The sequence below is a fragment of the Dermacentor albipictus genome, chromosome 8, assembly GCF_038994185.2.
Source record: "Dermacentor albipictus isolate Rhodes 1998 colony chromosome 8, USDA_Dalb.pri_finalv2, whole genome shotgun sequence".
Classification (NCBI taxonomy): Eukaryota; Metazoa; Arthropoda; class Arachnida; order Ixodida; family Ixodidae; genus Dermacentor; species Dermacentor albipictus.
Genome location: NC_091828.1, coordinates 9,390,523 through 9,413,428, shown reverse-complemented (window position 1 = coordinate 9,413,428; position 22,906 = coordinate 9,390,523). Strand labels below are relative to the sequence as shown.

General features: G+C 49.0%; 1 protein-coding gene, 1 long non-coding RNA gene and 1 pseudogene across 2 annotated transcripts in view; all 3 read left to right on the top strand.

Moving 5' to 3' along the window:
- The window catches only part of LOC139048362 (uncharacterized), a 49,829-nt gene extending 45,157 nt beyond the window's left edge, over positions 1-4,672 (top strand). The window contains exons 2-4 of the long non-coding RNA XR_011507635.1: positions 3,411-3,620; positions 3,732-3,858; positions 4,567-4,672. This is a non-coding gene — a long non-coding RNA (uncharacterized lncRNA). The remainder of the gene's footprint in view (positions 1-3,410; positions 3,621-3,731; positions 3,859-4,566) is intronic.
- Positions 4,673-16,756: 12,084 nt separating this feature from the next.
- Positions 16,757-20,079, top strand: LOC139049200 (uncharacterized). The gene is made up of 3 exons (XM_070524564.1): positions 16,757-16,802; positions 17,485-18,293; positions 19,624-20,079. The coding sequence occupies exons 1-3, from the start codon at positions 16,757-16,759 to the stop codon at positions 20,077-20,079; spliced, it is 1,311 nt and encodes a 436-aa protein (XP_070380665.1).
- Positions 20,080-21,463: 1,384 nt separating this feature from the next.
- Positions 21,464-22,449, top strand: LOC139048361 (uncharacterized; annotated as a pseudogene).
- Positions 22,450-22,906: the final 457 nt, after the last annotated feature.

The window sequence follows — 22,906 nt, the reverse complement described above, 5'->3', positions numbered from 1 at the left end:
TGATTTCATTCCACAGCACTGCAATAACGCACCGTCGCATATGCAGGAATTTACCGTAAAAATGGCAGAAGTCAGCGTTTTCATTCCACGACACCGCAATAACAAGCCATCATATTTAGAGCTATATTGCCGGTGAAAAATAATGGCTTCTGTAATTTCATTGTAGGACACCACAATGCCATGCCGTCGTATTTAAAATTTTAACAGTTCGTTTGTAAGTTCTGTAACTGTGCGAGTTGATGAAAACGAACCTGCCACACTTATGATTCACCATTAGTTGAGTGTGCCGTTTCCTTGATGCGTGGCTCTCCCGACGAATGTGTCGAGGTAATTAGGACAAGCGCTCAGTTCAGGCTTCTTCTCTAGCACCTCGCTTGCACACACGAGGTCGTCGTCTTCGTCGTCAGCGTGGTTGGGCACAGTTGGCGTCGCGGCAATATTAACGTCCCTCGGACGTCTCTGATGTGCTCGTTTTTATTCTCAAGCAACCAATGTAAACTGTCATCGCCGTAACTTCATGATGTCCTGGTGGAAGGCCACCATGGCGTGTCGCGCAAGTAGGAGCACACTGATTCATTTGGGTTGGCATATACTATTTTTGTGCGTCATACTTCGCCAAATTCATTTTTCAAAGTGCCAGTGCTCGAAAAAGCCGTCCGAGTCAGTAGGTTCATTTCCTATGTTCATTTCCGCAAAGTGTGTGTGTGTGTGTGTCGCTGTGGTTACAAAATACGCCCAGCGGTATGCTACCACTAAAACCTGTCTGGCGACCTGAGCAACTGAAGTGGCAAGCTTTCTTCAACATCGCCTTGACGGTTAGTATGGCTATCCTCAAGTACTTTTCGCGGACTTCGTCTCATCACTTTTTCTCCAGTGTCATCTCTTCCAGTACTCACTCGTGCTCGACACAACACAAACATGCAACGACCTAATGAAGTACCAATTACACGACAGTTGACATGCTGTCGACGTACATTTCCGCTGATCACCGGGATAAGAGCGTGCTCCTCTCTTTGATGATAGTATCGGTCTACACCCTCGTTCAACAACACCACTCCTTATTCATCACTTTTTTTTGTCAGCAGGAGCATACTGTATTTCCTCTGAATATGCTTTCAACTTTAGGTTTGACTTTCCACGCCCGCTTACACTGTTAGGCTGACGGCGACCGTTGTCGTCAGCCTGCCGCCTCATTCTAAGCTTTCCCGTTACCAGAGAGCGCAGCGATATAGGCCAGATGAAGTAGGCTAACTCGTGCGTTTGTACTAACGACGCTCTTCACGTAGCACTTTCGTCTCATGCGTGTTTGCGAACCGTAGTGAAGGGCAGGAGGGTCACGCTCCTTCCTGATATGAAACATCCGAAATAACCCTTTGTTTGACAGTTGGAAGTGTGTCAAGCGCGCTCGATACGAACCACCTTCAAATCAGTATCAGCTTGCAAAGAGGGAACTCAGATGCAATGTTGTCAAGCGGGTAGGTTTTTAATTATCATAAGGATACATTTATTCAAATTCCTTACCCTGAAGTGAAAGCAGACTAATAAGGATTTTAATTTTCTGTATTATTAAGACCTCTTGTTAATATAGGGCTGCTGTCTTTTACAGCCTCCTAAATTAAAAAAGTTATCAAAAATAATTGTTGCAGTAAGTTTGAAAAGCCACACGCGACAAAAGTTCTAGTCTATTTCCCAGTATTCACTCAATGAAGATGTAGGACGTCTATACTGTCAAGTTGTAGTGATGTGAAGAACAAGGTAGTTCCAAAAGAGTGAGCCATGAATATATAACTCATAAAACTTGAGCTTGCGCAAGGAAAGAAAATAACACTCAAAGCACAACGAAGGCTGCGCGTAAAGTATAGTGCTTCTTCTGAATGGGACCTAGGAATCAAGGCGTCGGTTCGTCAGATTGGAATGCTCGAACATTGCAGCGCATCTCGGGTCCTTAAATGTGGTGGAGAATGTAAGCCAGTATTCGCTTCACGCGCGCAACCTGACAAGATAACACTCTTTCGCTATCGAATCCGTGATAACATACTGGATATTAGAAACACACGTAGGCGCGTCTTGTGCTAACCAATAACTTTGGAACAGTGGTTAGACACTAAAAAAAGCATGCTCACCCTCGTACCTCCTAAAAAATAGTGTACGATTGCTTTATATTAGTTAAAGCATAGTGTTCGTGGTAAAAAGGGCCCTCAAGATGGCACAGAGGTGCCGGGCACCCAAAATACAAGAGCTAAAAGCTTTCCAATTACTGGTATTTATCAAACCAGCATTTCGTAGTTCAATCTAGCCCTGTAGTCCAGGGGCCAGTTCTACTACGGGTACTGTGTCGGAGCTCATATTTCATGACACCATTAATTGTAACATAATCACAGTATATTTGTCTTTAGATCGTTATATTAGATAGCCAAAATAAATGCTGAAAAACCCTCATCTTATTATTTCAGTACTTTTCGTTCTAACTTACATATCCGCGCTGATCCATATGTTACAAAGTACTGAAACTGTATCCAGTGCTTTCACCCAGGCAGCCGTTTTTATTCCTAATCATGCCAGGAAACCGAGCTTGATGCGAGCAGCGCTTAGAAATCCAATCGGGAGCGCACACAATGGCACATTGTTCCCGCACACCTTGTGTAATGTACCGTAGCGCTGAGGTACTTTTTGTATAATGTAGGAGAATTGGTTGTGAGGGCAGAAGCGCATAGTTGGGCACATGTGCGTACGCTGATGAACGTGATTTGCGCCAAAATAACCTTTCCAAGCTTTCATACTTGCTTTACAAGAAGCCTACTGCACCATCAATATCCTGGCTACTTTTAACAGCAACAAAACTATTAAACAAATATAACTATTGGTGACAACATTTCTTCATTAGAGCATTCAGATTGGTAATCTGTAGATGTCGAGCAAGTTGAGGTGTGTACGTAATTAGGGAGGCTACCCTAATTAAGTGTTCAATAACTGATCTTAGATGGCTAAAGAAAATGAGTAGTTTGGAGCCCGTCCTCGAGATTATCTAGCATGAATAAGGAAATTTCGGTTAAGCATGCTTCTCCAAGACCTATGGGAACATACATTTTTAGTTATACGTTCTTGGAAAGCGTAACTGGCGATGAGAGAGAACGCCTGTAAAGTAACGAAAAGAACAGCGCTTCGGACACAAAGGAGGAACCACAGACACATTGCGCTAAACAACTTCAAACGCTGTTCTTTCTGTGAGAATGAACAATCTAGCCCGTCAGTCAATTCTTGAAAACCTGTAAAGTCAACCCGATCACACCTACCCTTTTGTGATGGTGTCACCAATGGTATGGCCATAGAGTTATATAGTAAACGTAAAGAGCGGACACTCCTGTAGGTGCCTGCGCCCGACTTTAGTGTTCCTGTATATGCTCTCGCAGGGAACAGAGTTGCGCATAACTTTGCCAGTGCCGCTCGCACCGCTATTCGCTGAGCGCTGTCACGTGGTGCGAAATGACATCAAGTGGTCAACTGCACCGCTGTGAAGTCAACTTTACGGAAACGGCAGAGACTCGGTTCCGTCAGTGCCATTGAAATTGCAAGCGGTGGACCGTCGAGCGTGCGTAGCAACGATTGCCTGCGGGTTGCAGGTACGGTGTTCGAGGATATTAAGTTAAAACTTCACGACTTTGGTAAAGTGCTATCATTTTACTGAGTGCTATATCATTTTGACACTTCTATTCCATTATGACGAGTTGCAGCGCACCAAACTGCCCAAATCCGACGGAAGGTGGCAAAGCTTTTTACGCAGTGCCGTGCGGACGGACGAGACTGGCCGGCTCCGAAAGGGACCAGGAAATGCGAGTTGCGTTCCCCTTGTTTACAGAGGTGAGTTCGGCTTGCTTACACTAAAGCAGCCTTTATCTCGAGTAGCACTCCTGTACACGCTGAAATGCGCACGCCTGGCATGAGAGGTTGTTGACTTGTGCAATTTTTGGTGTATATGTGCAGCGCGACACAGAGGTGGTACAAAAAAAGAACTACACGTCTGTGTCGTGCTGCGCATGTCGGCAAAGAATGTTAACTTACCAACTTGCCAAATTCTCTGTGTTGCTTGTACGATTGTTCTGAATACGCAGCTCCAGAACAGTGTGTTCAAAACAGAGTAAATATTAGCAGGTAAAATTTGCCCGCTGCACCCTGGCTTTACTCGAGTCCGTTTTTTTTTTCATTTTATTGTCGGCATTCAAATTTTTCATGTAAGGTCAATTGATGTACTGGCGTTCATTGTTTTGTAGTAAGCAAAAGCATCGTGCGTTGCCGCGGATAAGATAGGTGTGATAGCTTCAAGGTTTACCGCTCGCAATATGTTGCTTGTTCGATCAGCCTTAGTCGACGTGAGGAATGTGATTTTATTTTTGTACATTAAATAAGTGCTGTGTTATAGTAAATTGACCTGAGTAGTATGAAGTGATAAAGAAAAATGTGTTGACACATCGCAGTGCGTGAATAATTACTTTGCAAGTTTGCCATCTTATTTGATTAGTGCAGTAAAAATAACCTGTTGTGGCTCTTAATAACTTGTTGCCTTTCCAGTGGCTTTGAATTCTGCCCCCAAAACTACAAGAACCAGCACTCAACCTCTGCTGCAACCAGCCATTGCTCATCCATTCACTTGTACGAAATAAATTTGTTCTAGGAACTCGTGCCGTTTGAATGGTTTCCACTTGAAGATTTGTTGCTACGCAGCCGCTGTTAATGTTAATGTATAAATCGTAACAGTATGGTTTGCATAAAATGCTCGCATGTGAACATTTGAAATGGGTTTAACGTGTCTGTACCGCATGTATCGAACACGTGCAGCAGCTTAACGATCCCTGACATAACTGCAGGCACAATACATTTCTTGGTGATGATCACTATTCGTTTGGTTTCTGCAGCGAAAATGTCCTCACATAATTGTCTAATGCACGTGTGTGTAGCTTTTTTTAAAGACCCTTTAAAACATTTCTTGTCTTCCGGCCTCCGCGAAAAGACTTCATATGCATGCTGAAAACCATTGCACCGCATTTCGTTGCAAAGTAATGTGCCTTTGCATGTGACCTTTTGAGATGTTCGAGCCACGGACGTAGTCAGGATTTTATTTCGAGCTATCGAGGGGGGCCCTGCACCTTTGTGTACGTTCGTGCGTGTGTTTGTATATGTTTGTGTACATACAAACTAAACATATAGGAGCTTGGCATCCCTCCGTCCACGCCATTTGTTCGAGCGTAGCCTGAATTAAAAAGTGTTATCTTTCTCAGCGTTTGCGAACAATTGCCGCATATAGCTCGCGACGAACCGACAAAAAAGCAAATGGAACACCGCGTGGCATTGGCCTCCTCCGCGCGCGAGGGGTAGGTTCACTGCACAGCTGGAACACAAGGCCGGACCTATGCGCCAACTCTGCTCCCTGCGCGAGAGGGACAGCAACCTGATTTTAGCTTTCAGCGCACCAAGCGGTATCTGCGAAACGCCCCAGCCTTCAAGGTGGTCACCGCACGCTGCCGAATCTTGGAGGACATTCTTTCAGTTTTATTTCTTTGATAATTTTTTGTGTGACCCATAACGTTGCATAAGTCGAGTGCTTTCATTCAGCCGTCTGTGCCGCTGTTTATATGTGGCGATGACAAGCGCACAAAGGTGTTTCCCTTTATGTAAGTATTGTTTAAATTCATATTTGCTGTTCCAAGCCGTAACTTTGCGCAACAATCATGCCAAATGCAGAGGAAGCAGAAGTTTATCGTTTGTGATATTGTACTTCTAGTAACCCACACCGAAGGAAGTATCGTAAACAGATGTGCCATGTTCCTTCAACATAGATCAACTTGCTGCACAGCCAATAGCACGAAAATAGCAAACAACAATTTGTGAGATAGTGCGAGAATTTGCAAGATTGTGAGAAATGTGGCAGACATTTTTTTTATTTTATTTTTTATTTGTACATACTGCAGCCCGATCGGGCTATTGCAGGAGTGGGTGTAAAAGGCAGAGAAATGAAAATAGTAATACAGGCCCAATACGAACAATACAAACAAACACAAACCAAAACTATTCAATGGCCGCCAAGAATAAGTTTAAAGGAAGAGAACGAGTAGCACCAGGCAAAGAATTCCACTACTCGATTACACGGGGAAATAAACTGTATTTATATGTGTCCGTACGGGCGAAATAAGGTGCGATGTTTAGGTGATGGTGACTTCTAGTATTAGGCAATGGCAAGAAACTGCGAAATGCAAGTAATGGAATATAGTCGGAAATGAATGGCGTGATGGCAATAACTTTAGACATGCAAAACGCATACAACACGTGTTGCAACTATCCAGATGAAGAAAAAAAAACGAATTTAGAAAAACGTTTTAGAAGTAAACACATGACGCTTTTCTTGCAAGGAGGGTGAATAAAGGCAGCAAAATTTTGTGAATGGTTGCGTGACACAATAAAATGGGCACAAAAATAACTGGGCGCGCACCAACATTCTCATCTCTAATGTGTAAGTCAGTGTGTGCCTCATTAAACAGCTGCGACATATTGGCATCTCAGTCAAGCTCTTTGTGTTGGGGGTATTCACCTGCTATCTTCGAAGCCTTGCAATCGTCTCCTGATACTTCAAAATTTGCCCTTAATTATGCAGGATGTCCTTTGACTGTAGAGTGTGTTTTGATGAAAGAGTAGAGAATCTTGCAATACGTAGAATGACAGGCAGAAGGTAAGCAATAATGGATGCTTCAAAGGTATTGAATGGAGAGGCTGCGTTCCTTTGTGTAATGCATATTCTTTCTAACCTAAGGTCAAGGAAGCACTATTATAAATGGTAAGAAACAAGCACCTTTCTACCGTAAGGACTCCACACACCATTAAAACATGAAAACACGTGCCTGCAGCCCAATGCTGGCTATGTGCAGCCCGAGCACACATAGACTACTACAGAAGTTGAAAGAGCTTGCATAATGCCATAGTGCAACTATTGCACGTGTACCGCTTTAGAAATACCTGCATTTATCTTGCAAAAGTGTAGCACCATCCGTTTTCAAAAGCCGCTGTGTATAGCATAAATCTCTCTGTACCGAACGGCATGGGTTCGCACGCCACATTTATTAACGAACAATTTTATTTTCTAGCTTAGTTATTGTATCAAACGTGCCTCGCAGCTCGAACGTGGCCGCGTCACTGTTATTGCTAGCATCAACACTCATTGCTGCGCAGGACAAAGAAAAGTAGAATGCGAAATGAAATTCAGCGTTGCAAATGGGCAGCAGTTGTTTACGGCTTCAAGGCCGCCGTCACTCTTTCATGCGGCTAACAGTGAGATAAGTTACTACGCAGAGAATTACTCCATAACAACGCGCAAAAGAACTTCCTGTAGCCTTACCATACTCCGGCGACGAAGCAGTAGTGCCACACGCTGGCAGGAGGACCCAACAACGATTCTCGGTAGCTTTTTGCAGAAAACGACACCGCGAGCCTGGCGACGGGGCCTGACTAGGCCTCGCACACACTGGCTCCTGCCACCTGTCAAGCTGCTAGCCGCAACCGCAGCCACATTTTCCTTGATGTGCTCTACCACCTAGCCGAATCGTCGAAACTCCATAGCTCGGCCGCGAAAGGGCTCGAGTGTCCACTCTTGTCGTTTACGATGTTACGCCATGGTTGGCTCCGTGAGGATGTTCCTTGTGGCCAGTCCACTTTCGATTTTTATTCACGCTGTTTTTTGGGCTACAAGCAGTTTCAACATTTAGTGTCAATATAGCAGCGAACGTGTGCGGCCGAAAGTTTGCTTGGTCGCAGAGGCGACGCATGACGCAATGATGGTGCAGATATAGTGCCTCGCTGGCATCAGGACAACGCGCTGCCGCCGAGGTAAGGAAGATAACGAACCGGAACAGCTTGGTAGCGGCTCACGGAGCCATGCCATTGCTGACGGTGCAATCATGACAAAATCTTGGGTGGCGATGTTGAAGACTGAGGCGTTTTTTCTTATTTTTGTTTCTTTTTAAAAGGAAGCCATTAAGAGGAAGCTTTAGCTCGGGCCCAACTGCGATGTGGCCTGTTCAAGTACATGCAACAAGCCGAAAGGCTTTTCTGAGTTAACACCTGGATTGATTTCAATAGAATTTGTTGTATTTCAGAGAGATGCGTAAATTCTAGTGACCGCAGAAAGGCGAATTTCTATTTAGGCTTTGAATTTAGTTTTAAAGGTTTTCAAGACTTCTGAAGCGCGATAATCATAGAAGCACAAAATTTACAACTCAATAGCTCTGCATCAAGAACAGATATCGCGGTTCTTTAAATGGCATCCATTAGATGATTCAAAGGGGACAAATTCCCTATGTCAATTTATATCTTGCAGGAATTCATTACATTGTGTACAAGGGTTCTGCAATAGCTGTATTTTCATGTTAGAACATTTCTTGAGATTCATGTTTATAATAGAAATGTTGTCCGCTGGAGATCTACTGTTGGATTCAATGCACAAGATTGTGATAGCATTTTTCATTGCCGAAAAATAGTTGTACCCTTCATAGCTTCGTTTTATGAAAACTTGCGATTTTTCCAATTTTTATTTAAAAAATTGCAATCTAGCTCAAACATTCGACACGAGCCGTCACTAGCTTTTAAGATTTCATTTTATATGCAACAAACCTCGTCAAACTTTGCGCAGTGGTTGCCGAGGAAAACAAATTCGCCTTTTAAATGTATATACTTAGCACCCGAGATTAAGCTTCCTCTTAAAGGCTACGTTGCCCACTATTGTGTCCGCGTGCAGAACAAAATCCCGAAGATAGCACAATGCCGGGCCGACCCGCGGCGGAGGTGAAACAGGCATTAAGCACTCGTGGGCCGATCCCGAAGCTAGTGCTATACCGGGCCGCGTATACGGAAAACATATCCCCTGCGTGCCGGGGGGTCAGAGCTGCGGGCCAATTGGCTGTCGGCGCAGGCCACTTCCCCTAGCATGGCGGCTCCCGATGCCCCGGCTTCCGACGTTGCCTTCGAGATTTGAGTTTGTTTAAGCTCAGACGCTGGGCTTCGGCCGCGGTAAACGCGATGCAGCAGTGCGCACTGACGCCCACTTGGTGATACGAGCAGGCATCACTTGAATTGTGGTGCATCCGAGGCACCTGAAGCAAGTTGAATTACTTAAAGCCTGTGCAACGTTGCGCAATGGTTGTGGGCATGCCTTTGACAACTCCTCACCTCGCTGCAGTAAGGCGCGTGGCTCCGTTTTCAACGACGCTAAAAAAGCATTGATGCGGAACGTGGACACTCACCACGTAGAAAAGGAAGAAGACGGCGGCGGCATGATCATGGAGTCATGTGTTGAAGACACAGCATTGCGGACTACACGGTAAGTTTTTGTTGCAATTCACAGGGCATCTTTCTGAGAACGCTTGTAGGGTCAGGTAAGAGTCAACGCCGCATACATTACGCGCAGCGCACACTGGCCCAAAATATTTCGACGCCACAAAACACGGAGTGGGTGAGTGCATGCCACATGGAATGAGAAGTGCGCATATGTTTCAGATGTACGTCCATAAGCCTTCAAACTGTGCTTCAAACCATAATGATTTTCCTGCTGCCACGCATGTGGCTTAACTCTGACCCCCAATTCCTCGTGGGATATGATTTTCTTATAAACGCAATGCATGAAGGAAAAGCCCGTGTCCAGCACGTAATTGTCTTGCCTCTTCTTGGAATAAAGCGTAGATCAAGGTGGAAACTTTACTAAAACGCCGAGTTTGATACGATTCTTCACGTATAAAAATCGAAAATGCTAATTTTCGGTGGCTTCACCGCACAGCAGGTTTGTAATGCGGCGAAGGATTCAGTGCATTCCAGTGAAGCGAATGAGAAATTGAGGGCATAGGCAGTGAGTGGAAGCAACGCGTTATTACAAAACTGTAAACATCACTTGTCCACGCTTGAATATTTTATTACCGCAAGTACTCACCCGAATTATACAGTTTGTTGCAGTGAAGTGGAGACAGATTCTGTTAGAAAAACTGGAAACCGAACTCCCTAACGGTTGTGGTGTTTATCTCAGGTGCGCACCTGAAACCTTCGTCTGGCGGTATTATTTTTTTCTTCTCGCATGCTATACAATGTCACCGCAGTACATGCAAGTATTGTGGAGAAGCTTTACTAAAGCACATTCAACAACATGAAATGAGTTTCTTTTTGTACCCATTTGTATACTCTAAATCGTGAACTAGGCTTTATGGCACAATCACAACAAACAAGTCTACTGTTGCTCATGAGGACAATGCTCTGCAACGTTATACGTTTCGATGAAAGCATTTTTATTTACCCCAATTCAGCGCGCACATACAATGACCCCACCCTTACTTCACCATGTCTTGAGAATTAGGTGAAAATAAGAAGTGCTTCCCTGTGAGTACGCTGCTTCTTGTAGGCTAGTGTAGAAACAGTATACTACCATCAAGTGGATAACCTTTCCACTTGCTTTGTTTTGTCAGATGGTTTCTCTGAGGTCTCTCGATACCGTACCAGATGTCGGCCAAGTATTCCCCCGGGCGCTCATAACTACAAAGGTATATATATTATTTTACAGTTATTTCTGCACATATGCCTTGTTTGAATAAGCACAGGTTTAAAAAAATTGTGTCTAACCACTGACAATAAAACCAAAGCATGTCCGTATATGTGCAGAGATAATGGATGATTCTCAAAACTAAACTTCCGTTTCTGCTTCAATTTCATGGACTCTTTTATGCGTAATGTTTGATCTGGTAGGTGTTGTTTAATTCGGGGGGAGAGAGGCGCTTATACACATTTCATGTGCTTTAAAAAGCTTATCCACAATAATTGCATGTACTGCACTGAAATCGTATAGCAAGCCAAGTAAAATGCGGTGCCGGTCATCGTGCCACCGTTTCCATACTGCCGCTCGCTCCAATGTCCCTAATGCCGCTCATCATGCCAGCGTTCCCATACTGCCGCTCACACTCTTCACTTCACTTTATTACCTTAAAGACCCCGGTTAGGGGTTATTACATAAGGGCCACTGCTCGCGCGTTCGTAGTCGTCTCCTTCCACAGCTGCCTCCATAGCGCTCATCATGCCACCGTTCCCGTACTTCCGCTCATGCCACTGCTCGGGTGTTCATGGTCATCCTCTTCCACAGCTCGCTGCGATGCCGCCGATCATGCCAGCATTCCCGTACTTCCGCTCAAACCACTGCTCTCGTGCTCATCGTCGTATTCTTCCACAGCTGGCTGTGATGCCGCTATATCATGCCAGCGTCCTCATACTGCCGCTCGCGCTCGTGCCACTGCTCGCGCGATCATAGTCTTCTTCCAGAGCTGGTTCCAATACGACTCATCATGCCAACTTTCCCATAGGCCCCTCGCGCTCGGGCCACTGTCCGCGCGTTCATAGCCGTCTTCTTTCACAGCTGCCTCAAATGCGCTCATCATTCCCGTGTTCTCGTATTTCCGCTCACGGCACTGCTCGCGTGTTCATGGTTGTCGCCTTCCACAGCACGCTGCGATGCCGCTGATCAAGCCAGCATTCCCGTAATTCCGCTCATGACAGCGCTCGCGTGTTCATCGGCGTCTCCTTCCATAGCTGGCTGTGATGTCAATCATCATGCCTACGTTCCCATGTGGCCGCTCGCGCTCGCGCCACTGCCCGCGCGTTCATAGTCGTCTTCTGCCACAGCTGGCTCCAATTCACGCATCATGCCAGCGTTCCCGTACTGTGGTAATGCTTGCGTGTTCGTGGACGTCCTCTTCCTAGCTCACTGCGATACCGCTGATCATGCCAGCATTCCCGTACTTCCGCTCATGCCAATGCTCGCGTGTTCATGGTCGTCTTCTTCCAAAGCTGGCTCTGACGCCTATGATCATGCGAGAGTTCCCGCAGTTCTGCTCGCACTGCTTCTCGCTTGTTCACCGTCGTCTTCTGCAACATATAGCTGAAAACAGCTCAGCACGCCAGCGTTCCCACACTGCCGTTCGCGCTCCCGCCACTGCTTGCGCGTTCACAGTCTTCCAGGGCTGCCTTTAATGCCACTCTTCCTGCCAACGTTCCGATACGCCGCTCACGCTCGTGCCACTGCTCGTGAATTCATGGTCGTGCACTTCCAGAGCTAGCACCGATGCCGCTCATCATGCCGGCGTTCTCGTACTCCCGCCCAAACCAGTGCTCGCGTGTATATCGTCGTATTCGTCCACAGCTGGCTGCGATGCCGCTCATCATACCAGCGTTCCCATACGGGCACTCATTCTCGTCGACTGCTCGCGCATTCATAGTCGTGTGCTTTTACAACTGGCTTCGATGCCGCTCATCATGCCAGCGTTCCCGTACTTGCACTCGTGCCACTGCTCGCGTGTTCATCGTCGTCTTCTTTCAGAACTGGCTCCGATGCCGCTGACCATGCCGGCATTCCCTTACGTCCGCTCACGCCACAGCCCGTGTGTTCATCGTCGTCTTCTTCCACAGCTGGGTCCGATGCCGCTCATCATGCCAGCATTACCTTACTTCCGCTCAGGCCACTGCTGGCGTGTTCACCCTCGTCTTCTTCCAAAAGTGGCTCTTACACCGCTCATCATGCCAGCGTTCCCACACAGCCACTCATTCTCGTGCCATCGCTTGCGCGTTCATAGTCGTCGTCTTCCAAAGCTGGCTGCAATGCCACTCATCATGCCATTGTTCCCTTACTTCCGCTCCCAACACTGCTCTCATGTTCATGGTCGTTTTCTTTCACAGCTTGCTCCGACGTCGCTCATCAAGCCAGCGTTCCCATACTGCCGCTCGCGCTCGTAAGCACTACTTGCGCGTTCATAGTATTCTTCGGCAGCTGGCTCCGTTGCCGCTCGCCATTCCAGCGTTCACGTACTTCCCCTAACGGCACTGCTCTCGTGGTCATTGTCTTCTTCCACAGTTGGCTCCGATGCCGCTCATCATGTCTGCGTTGCTGTACTGCCGCTAGCACTCGTGCCACTGTTCACGCGTTCATGGTAGTCTTCTTCCAAAGCTGACTTCGATGGATGTCATCATGTCAGCGTTCCCGTACTTCCGCTGACGCCACTGCTGACGTGTACATCGTCGTGTTTTTCAACAGCTGCCTGCGATGATGATCATCATACCAGCGATCCCGTACCGCCGCTTCAGCTCGTGTGAAAGTGGCTCCGATGCCGCTGATCAGGCCAGCGTTTCGATGCTTCCGCTCACGCTACTGCTCGCGTGTATATTGTCGTCTTCATGCACAGCTGGCTATGACGCCGTTGATCATGCCAGCATTGTCGTACTCCTGCTCACGCCACTGGTTGCCTGTTCATCGTCGTGTTGTGCCTCAGCTAGCTGAAAGCTGCTCAGCATGCCAGCATTCCCGGACGGCCGCTCGTGCTCTTGCTGCTGCTCGCGCGTTTATAGTTTCCATAGCAGGCTGCAATGCCACACATCATGTCAGCGTTCCCTTATTGCCGCTCAATATGGTGCCTTTGCCTTTAGGTTAATCGTCGTCTTCTTCCACAGCTCGCTCCGATGCCGCTCATCTGCCACCGATCCCTTACTGCCACTCGCGCTCGTACCATTGCTTGCCCGTTCACAGTCTTCTTCCACAGATGGCTGCAATGCCGTCCATTTTGCCAACGTTTCCATACTGCCGATCGCGCTCTTCACTTCCATTCACTTCATTACCTTAAAGACGCCGGTTAGGGCTGTGACAGAAGGGCCACTGCTCGCGCGTTCATAGCCGTCTTCTACCACAGCTGGCTCCAATGCGCTCTTCATGCCAGCGTTCCCGTACTTGTGCTCATGCCACTACTCGAGTGTTCATAGTCTTCTTCCAAAGCTGACTCCGACGCCTTTGATCATGCCAGCGTTCCCGTACTTCTGCTCACACCACTGCTCGCTTGTTCATCGTCGACTGCTGCAACGTATAGCTAAATACCGCTCATAATGCCCGTGTTCACACAGTCCCGCTGTGTGCGCGTTCATAGTCTTCTTCCAGAGATGGCGCCGATGCCGCTAATCATGCCACCATTCCCGTGCTTCCGCTAACACAACTCTTGGCGTGTTCAGCGTCGTCTTCTTCCATAGCTAACTCGAATACCGCTCATTATCTCAATGTTCCCCTACTGCCGCTCACACTCTTCACTTCATTTTATTACGCTAAAGACGCCAGTTAGGCGTATTGCGTGAGGGCAATGCGGTCTTCAATCCAGCGTTCGCGTTCTTCCGCTCACGCCACTACTCGAGTGTTCATGGTCATCCTCTTCCACAGCTCGCTGCGATGCCGCTCGTCATGCCAGCGTTCCCGTAATTCCGCTAACTGCTGGCGCATTCATAATAGTCGTCTTCCACAGCTGGCTGCAATGCCGCTCCTCATGCCAGCGTTCCCATACTGCCGTTACAATCGTGCCACTCCTCTTGCGTTCATAGTTTCCTTCTTACCAAACTGGCTCCGATGATGCTCATTAAACCAGGGTTCCCGTACTTCCTCTAACCCCGCTGTTCAGGTGTTCATGATCGTCTTCTTCTATAGTGGAATCCGTTGCCGCTCAGTATGCCAGCGTTCCGTACTGGCGCTCGCAATCATGCCACAGCTCGCGCATTCATCGTCGTCTTCCACACCTGGCTCCCATGCCGATCATCATGCAAGGGTTCCCTTACTCCCGCTCCTACTCGTGTCACTGCTCGCGCGTTCTTCATATCATTTCATTTCATTTATTGTACCCTCAGGGCCGAAGCATTACAGAGGGGAGTGGCAAAAAGAAAACCATTTCTGTAAAAAGATACTTATACATGGAGTTATATAATGTACCAATGCAAATACATATACTCTAATTAACAAATCAAATGAATACAGATCACCAAACTAGAAAACAATGTAAAATGAGTAGATGATACAGGCAAGCACAAGCAAACAAGAGAAAAAAACGAGAAATAACATGAGGTAAACAACTAATTAGTTACTGTTAAAGCATTTTTGAAATGTTGATGGTCTGTAATTTCTGCAGTAGTGGTAGGTAGGTGGTTCCACTCTTCACAAGTCCTGGGAAAAAATGAATATTGAAAAGTAGAAGTCCTGCAAAAAGGAACGGCTACTTTATGTCGGTGGTCAATGCGTGGTGATACGTACTGGGGAGGAAAAATGAAATCGTCGTGTAGAGAACGATGCTGAAATATGCGGTGAAAAAGACACAAGCGATAAAACTTACGGCGAGATGCTAGTGATGGTAGTTCAAGGCTCGATTTCATATTAGTCACACTTGCGGTTCGAGCATAATTAGACATAATAAAACGTGCAGAGTTATTTTGAACCATTTCGAGTGAGTAGATTAGATTGTCATGGAAAGGGTCCCAAACAGAGGCGGCGTATTCCACCTTCGAACGAATCAGTGTTTTATAAAGTAAAAGTTTAAGAGCCTGAGGAGCGCGTGAGAAATTCCGGCGAAGATATGCAAGTGTTTTGTTGGCGCTGGCGATTATGGATTCAATGTGATCATTCCAGGTTAGTTTTGATGATATAGTGACGCCAAGATATCTATAAGACGATACTACTTCTAAAGGAAAGTTATCAAGATGATATGAAACATTTGCATTAGTAGATCTAGTTACACGCATGACTTTGCATTTGTTAGTGTTTAATTCCATGCACCAAGTCTTACACCAAGCGGACACAGAATCAAGATCAGACTGTAGAATAGTAGTATCGTTAGGACTAGTTATTTCTCGAAATATTACACAGTCATCTGCAAACAAGTTGATATGGGAAGAGACGCAGGAAGGTAAGTCGTTAATGTAGATTAGAAAGAGGAGAGGGCCAAGCACCGATCCTTGTGGTACTCCTGAGGAAACAGGACTCGGAGGAGAGTCAGTGTTATTAGTAGAGACAAACTGGGAACGATTTAGTAAGAAACATTCGAGCCATGCAAGCAGTTTGGAATCCAAATTTAGTAACTGCAACTTATATAAAAGGAGATTATGGCATACTTTATCGAAGGCTTTTGAAAAATCTAAAAATATACAGTCAGCTAAAGAAGAACGATCGAGGATGGCATGAAGACGATGAGTGAAACATACGAGTTGAGTATCGCACGAGAATGTCTTGCGGAAACCATGTTGTGAAGGCGAAAAAAATGAATTCGATTCAAGAAAAGAAACAAGATTTGAAAATAGAATATGCTCGAAAATTTTACACGGAATGCTAGTTAGCGAAATGGGGCGATAATTTAGAGGCCATACTTCCATACTATTTAGTCATACTTCCGTACTGTACTTCCGCTCGCGCCATTGCTCGAGTGTTCATGGTCGTCCTCTTCCACAGCTCACTGCGATGCCGCTGATCATGCCAGCATTCCCGTACTTCCCCTCATGCCACTGCTCGCGTGTTTATCGTCTTCTTCCACAGCTGGCTACGATGCCGTTCTTGATGCCAGCGTTCCCATACTGTCGCTCGCGCTCGTGCCACTACTCGCGCGTTCATAGTCTTCTTCCTGGGGTGGCTCCAATGCCACTCATCATGCCAACGTTCCCATACGGCCGCTTTCGCTCGTGCCACTACCCGCGGTGTTCACAGTTGTCTTCTTCCACAGCTGGCTCCAATGCGCTCATCATGCCAGAGTTCCCGTATTTCCGCTCACTTTACAGCTCGCGTGTTGATGGTCCTCCTCTTCCACAGCTCGCTGCGATGCCGCTGATCTTGCCAGCATTTTTGTAATTCCGCTCATGCCACTGCTCGCTTGTTGATTGTCGTCTTCTTTCACACGTGGTTGTAATGTCGCCCATCATGCCAGCGTTCTCGTACTTCAGCTTACACCAAAGTTTGCTTGTTCATAGTCGTCTTCTTCCACAGCTGGCTCCAATGCCGCTCATCATGCCAGCGTTTCCGTAAATCTGCTCACGCCAATGCTCGCGTGTTCATGGTCGTACTCTTGCACAGCTCGCTGCGATGACGCTGATCATGGCAGCATTCCCGCATTTGCGCTCATGCGACGGCTCGCGTATTCATCGTCGCCGTCTTCTACAGCTGGCTGTGATGCTACTCGTTATGCCAACGTTCCCATACAGCCGCTCGCGCTCGGACCACTTCCCGCGCATTCATAGACGTCTTCTTCCACAGCTGGCTCTAATGTGCTAATCATGCGAGCGTTTCCGTACCACCGCTGACGCCACTGCTCGCGTTTTCATTGTCGTCTTCTTTCACAGCTGGCTGCGATGGCGCTCATCTTACCAGCGTTTCCATACTGCCGCTCGCGCCACTCCTCGCGCGTTCATAGTCGCTTTCTTGCACAGCTGGCCCAATTGCGCTCATCATGCCAGTGTTCCCGTACTTCCACTCACACCACTGCTCGTGTGTTCATGGGCGTCCTCTTCCTCAGCTCGCTGCGATCTCGCTGAGTATACCAGCGTTCCCGTACTTCTGCTCACACCACTGATCGCTTGTTCATCGTCGTCTTCTGCATCATATAGCTGAATGCCGGCTTACCTCGGACCCGAGGTAAGCCGCTTTCACGGCTTACCTCGGGTCCGAGCGGGCAGAGACCGCATCGATTCTCCTTTCGAGAGAACAAAATTTGATTGTGATCCACACCCCGGACCTCGAGACGGCGGACCGAGTGATAGGGGATTTTTCCGTCAACACCGAACGCGGAGCGGTCCCGCTCCACGGATACCTACGGCAAGATGGCGGCAACGTTTGCCACGGTGTCATCGTGGTGTGCAACTCGGACACGAAGGAGACACTTCAGCAAAAGGTGCGTTGGAGAGCAGGCGCCATTGTTGAAGTGAGAAAATTTGGCACATCGAACAAAGCGTGTGTTACCTTCGCCGGAAAGGACAAACCGCGTTTTGTTCACTATGACAACATGGTGGTACCCGTCCAACCCTACTACCGTACAATCCCGGCCTGCGGCAAGTGCGGTGCTATCGGCCATAGGATGGACGCATGCCCAAACCTGAGACAGGACACTTGCGGTATGTGCGGGCAACAGATTCCACTCGTGGAGGGGGTGCGGGCCCCTCACGAATGCGTGCCCAAGTGTTCAGTGTGCGGTGGTGGACACGTCACGAACTCCCGCGAGTGCACTGCAAAGTTCCTGAACTCCAAGATAGCCGCCCAAAAGGGCGGCAAGACCATAACGGCGGTCAAGAAAAAACACCGCCATCTTGACCTTCCCGGTGGGCCGCCGCACCGGGACGTCACCAAGACCGGCAAGCCAGCGCCCCCTGCCGGAGAAGCCGGGAGGCAAACTACGGCGCCACCACACGGCGTGGCCGGGGCCTGGGCCGACGCCGTCAAAAAAGGAAAACAGGTGAGCGGCGCGGACAGGGCTGCTTCCTCGTCCCCTCCCTCTACTCCTCCTGCGGCGCCCAGCGCCGAACAAAACATGATCGTGGCTCTCCAGGCGCAAAATGAGATGCTGCTAAAGAAAATTACAGCACTCGAAGCAAAATTGACGCAACCCCTCCCTACCCCCGCAGTAGAAGTAATGGAAAGTGAGACAGAAGCGCCGGCGGAGGCACCTAGCGCGGTAGCCGCTCTCGAGGCCCGTATGGACAGCCGGATTTGCGCTCTTGAAACCCAAATCTCCGCAGCCATGAATGCCGCGATTGCCAAGTTGACAGAGATGATTCCCTCTCTCATAACTCAACAAATCGCGCAAACCTCTCGCACCACCCGGCGAGCCGGCCCAATTAAAGACGTGTCCGGCCGGTACCCCAAAATGTTTCGACGACAACTCGATTTAGATGATGAAGACAGTTGCTCACTCTCCGGAATGGAGGATGCTCCCCTCCCCGTGAGTGCTGGCGATGGAGCATCGTCTTCGCAACCCCCTACCAATCTTACCGATCATGGCGGGCACCCCTAAATTCAGGAAATTCCTCCGATCCAAATTGGCCATCCCCATCCTAATTACCCAGTGGAACTGTCGAGGTTTCAAGGACCACGCTGAGTGGGCCAACCTACGATTTTTCCTCACAACATTCGAACACCTTCCTGCTGTGGTAGCCCTCCAGGAGCCAGGGAGTGGCGCCACACTTACAAATTACACCACGTATCAGCAGGACCCCCTCTCCTGTATCTGCGTGCATAAAAATTACACGGCCAACTTCGTTGACCTTGACCTCAAAACAGAATTCTCGTACGTGATGGTGACCCTCCTTCGGCTACGAAAACAGGACCCACCACTACACGTTATCAACATTTATTGTTACCCTAAGTTAGCCAACATCACTTTCGCAGACCTTTTTAGCCGCGCCTTAAAGGCTGCGGGCAGGGATCCCCTAGTGATCGTGGGCGATTTCAACGCCCCCAGCACACTTTGGGGATACGCGCGTGAAGAGAAACGTGGACGTAAGCTGGCGGAACTTATGTCCACGCTGGGCCTTACTCTGCACACCGACCCTGCCCACCCAACTCGCGTGGGTAACTCCGTGACCCGGGACACGTGTCCGGATCTAACCCTCACCAAAAACATTCAATATGTAGACTGGGTCAACACCGAAGAAACCCTCGGTAGCGACCACTGCATACTCAATACAACTATTCGCACCCATCCATTGGCAAGACCTTTCGCACAGGCGAAATTGCCCGATTGGACCAAATTCTGACAAACATACACCAACTCGACCCCCATTCAGGAGCAAGGGTACCGCGTCTGGTCCCAGCAATTGGTTTCCACCCTTCGCTCCACGGAAACTCAAATTCAACTCTCAGAGGCGACCCCGGAGGTGGACAACCACCTCCTTCACCTCTGGGAGGCCCGGCACAGCCTTGTCCGCCGATGGCGCCGGCAAAAACACAATCGGAAACTCAAAATTCGCATCGCTGAGCTCACCCAACGAGCGGCAGAGTACGCGGCCCTACTCGCTGACTCTAACTGGGTGGACCGGTGCAACACGGCCGCGCGACAAATGTCCAGCCGGAGTACGCGGCGCCTCTTCCGCGCCCTAATCGACTCCACCAAAACTCGAGCAGAAAGACAAAAACATCTCCAACGAGCCATTCACTGCTTCGATGGAGACACTTCAAAATTGGCATGCAAACTCCGAGATCAATACCTCTGTACTCAGCAGGACCCCCGAGGGCCCGCGTAGTCGTATGCAGGTTCCGAGAACGCGGAGATGGACCAACCGTTCCAGCTGCACGACCTGAAGGGGGGCCTAGCAAAAATGAAGCGAGGAACGGCACCGGGACTGGATAAAATTACAGTCAAATTACTTGCGAACCTTCCCGACTCTGCCTACTCCACACTCCTCGCTTACATGAACTCCATTTGGATCGGGGAAACACCCCTCCCAATTGATTGGAAGACCACTCTGGTCACCTTCATTCCCAAAGCTGGTAAAGCCATCAACACAGACAACCTCCGCCCCATCTCCCTTACTTCTTGTGTGGGAAAATTAATAGAGACGATGGTGCGCGACAGGCTGTCTGAGTTTCTGGAGAACAAAAATGTTTTTGCAGACACCATGCTCGGATTCCGCCCACACCGGTCCGCACAGGATGTCTTGCTTCAACTTGACCGAGAAATTCTTGACCCCATCGAATATCCCCTAAGTGACAAAGTAGTACTCGCTTTGGATTTGAAGGGGGCCTTCGACAACGTGACCCACGAAATTATACTAACACATCTTTCCCAAACAGATTGCGGCCGAAACACCATTAACCATATTAGGCAATTTCTCACTGACCGACAATCATACATTCGGATTCAGGACAGTGAACACGGCCCATACCAATTAGGCACGCGAGGGACCCCGCAGGGAGCGGTCCTCTCGCCCCTCCTATTCAATTTGGCGATGATGAAACTTCCCGCTCAGCTGGCGAGGGTCGACGCCATCCAGCACGCACTGTATGCCGACGACATCACCATCTGGGCTAAACATGGCTCGGTAGGAGAAATGGAGGCCAACCTGCAGCAAGCGGCGGACATCGTAGACAACTATGCCCGTCGATGCGGCCTTCAGTGCTCCCCGTTTAAATCTGAATTTGTGCACATACGCCCCTCACCAAAGTGCACTACTAAAATCGACCTCTCCCTTAACAGTGGACCCATACCCGAACACGACGAGATCCGAGTACTGGGGCTCTTTATTCACAAAAATCGAAAAGCTGACACAACATTAGCCAAATTGCGTAAGGTGGGGGACCAGGTGGGCCGGATGGTCCGCCGGGTTTCGAACAAGCGCGGGGGGTTACGATGCAAAGACGCCTTGCGGCTGGCGCATGCATTTGTAACCAGTCGAGTCCTTTACTCGGCTCCATACCTCCACTTACGCAAAGTTGACGAGAATGCACTCGAAGTCATTCTCCCTAAAATCTACAAGTGTGCCCTCGACCTCTCCGTCAGCACCTCCAACCTGCGCCTCCTGGGCCTGGGGATGGTGAACACCTTTAAAGAGCTGCGAGAGGCACACTTGATGAACCAATACACGAGACTCTCTAAAATGACGTCGGGTCGCCGCCTCCTTGCCCGACTACACATCCATCATTCAATACATACGGAAGAGCACGTACATATCCCATCACAGTGGAGGTATGCCCTGCACGTGCGCCCTCTTCCGGTGAACATGACACGAGAGGACCATAGCGGCAGACGCCTCGCGCGGGCGGAAGCCTTGGCTCGCCACTACGGACACAAACACGGAGTCTTCTACGTGGACGCCTCTGGCCCGTACCATGGGGGTTGGTACACGGCCGCAGTCGTCCACCAAAACACAGCAGTAAATGGACTCACTTTCCGTGCACACAACATTACACACGCGGAGGTGGTTGTCATCGCGCTAGCCGCCGCAGATCAACACTCAAGGGTCATAATCACCGACTCGAGGGGTGCTTGCCGCAATATTGAGCAGGGGCACATACCGTACCTTGCCTACAAAATTTTGCAAAACAACGACTATCTCGGTGCCCCCTCGCACCGTACGATTATCTGGACTCCCGCTCACACGGGCCTCGAAGGAAACGAGACGGCCGATGCCGTCGCCCGCGCGCTCACTTTCCGGGCATCACCTTCGTCCCCCACCGATCCGGACCCCGAACCCAATCCCGCCTATACTTTCAAAGAGATCGTTCAGCTCTACCAATCTGGCCATGCCATCTATCCCAAGCCCTGTAAGGGCCTCACAAAGGCGGAGGAGCGCATTCTCCTTCGCCTTTATACCTAAACTCTGCTGTGCCCGGCAGCCTTAAAATACTTCGACCCCGCTTGCACGGGGGAGTGCCCGCACTGTGGGGAAAAGTCCTCAGACATTTTCCACATGGTATGGGAATGTCAAAAAACCCCAAATCTAACCCCCCTACCCAACCCTTCCCGGGAGGACTGGGAGGCAGCCCTGCTCGGCTGCTCTGACCTGACGGCCCAACGGGCCTTGGTCGAGCGGGCCCGGGTGGCGGCCGACGCCAATGGGCTCCCGTAAGGGGGAGCCCACCTAGTGTTGATGCAAAACCTATCTGAATAAATGTTTTTCAGACAGACAGACAGCTGCTCGCGTGCTCATCGTCGTCGTCTTCGATAGCTCGATCTGACGCCGCAGATCATGGCTGCGTTCCCGTACATCTGCTCACGCCTTTGCTCGCGTGTTCATCGTCGTGGTCTTCCACATCTGGCTGCAATGCCGCTCGTCATGCCAGCGTTCCCGTACTTCCCCTCACGCCACTATTCACGTGTTCATCGTCATCTTCTACAGCTGGCTGTGATGCCACGCATCACGCCAACGTTCCCATATCGCCGCTCGCGCTCGTACCACTGCCCGCGCGTTCGTAGACGTCTTCTTCTACAGCTGGATAGAGAGAGAGAGAGAAAAAAAAACATGTATTCGGGCCATCGAGGTGGTTGCTCTTGAGGTCGAGTTGGTGGGGTCCTCATTCCAGGAATCCACTTGCCGTGGCTGCTCGACGTACTTGCTGGACGAGATTTTC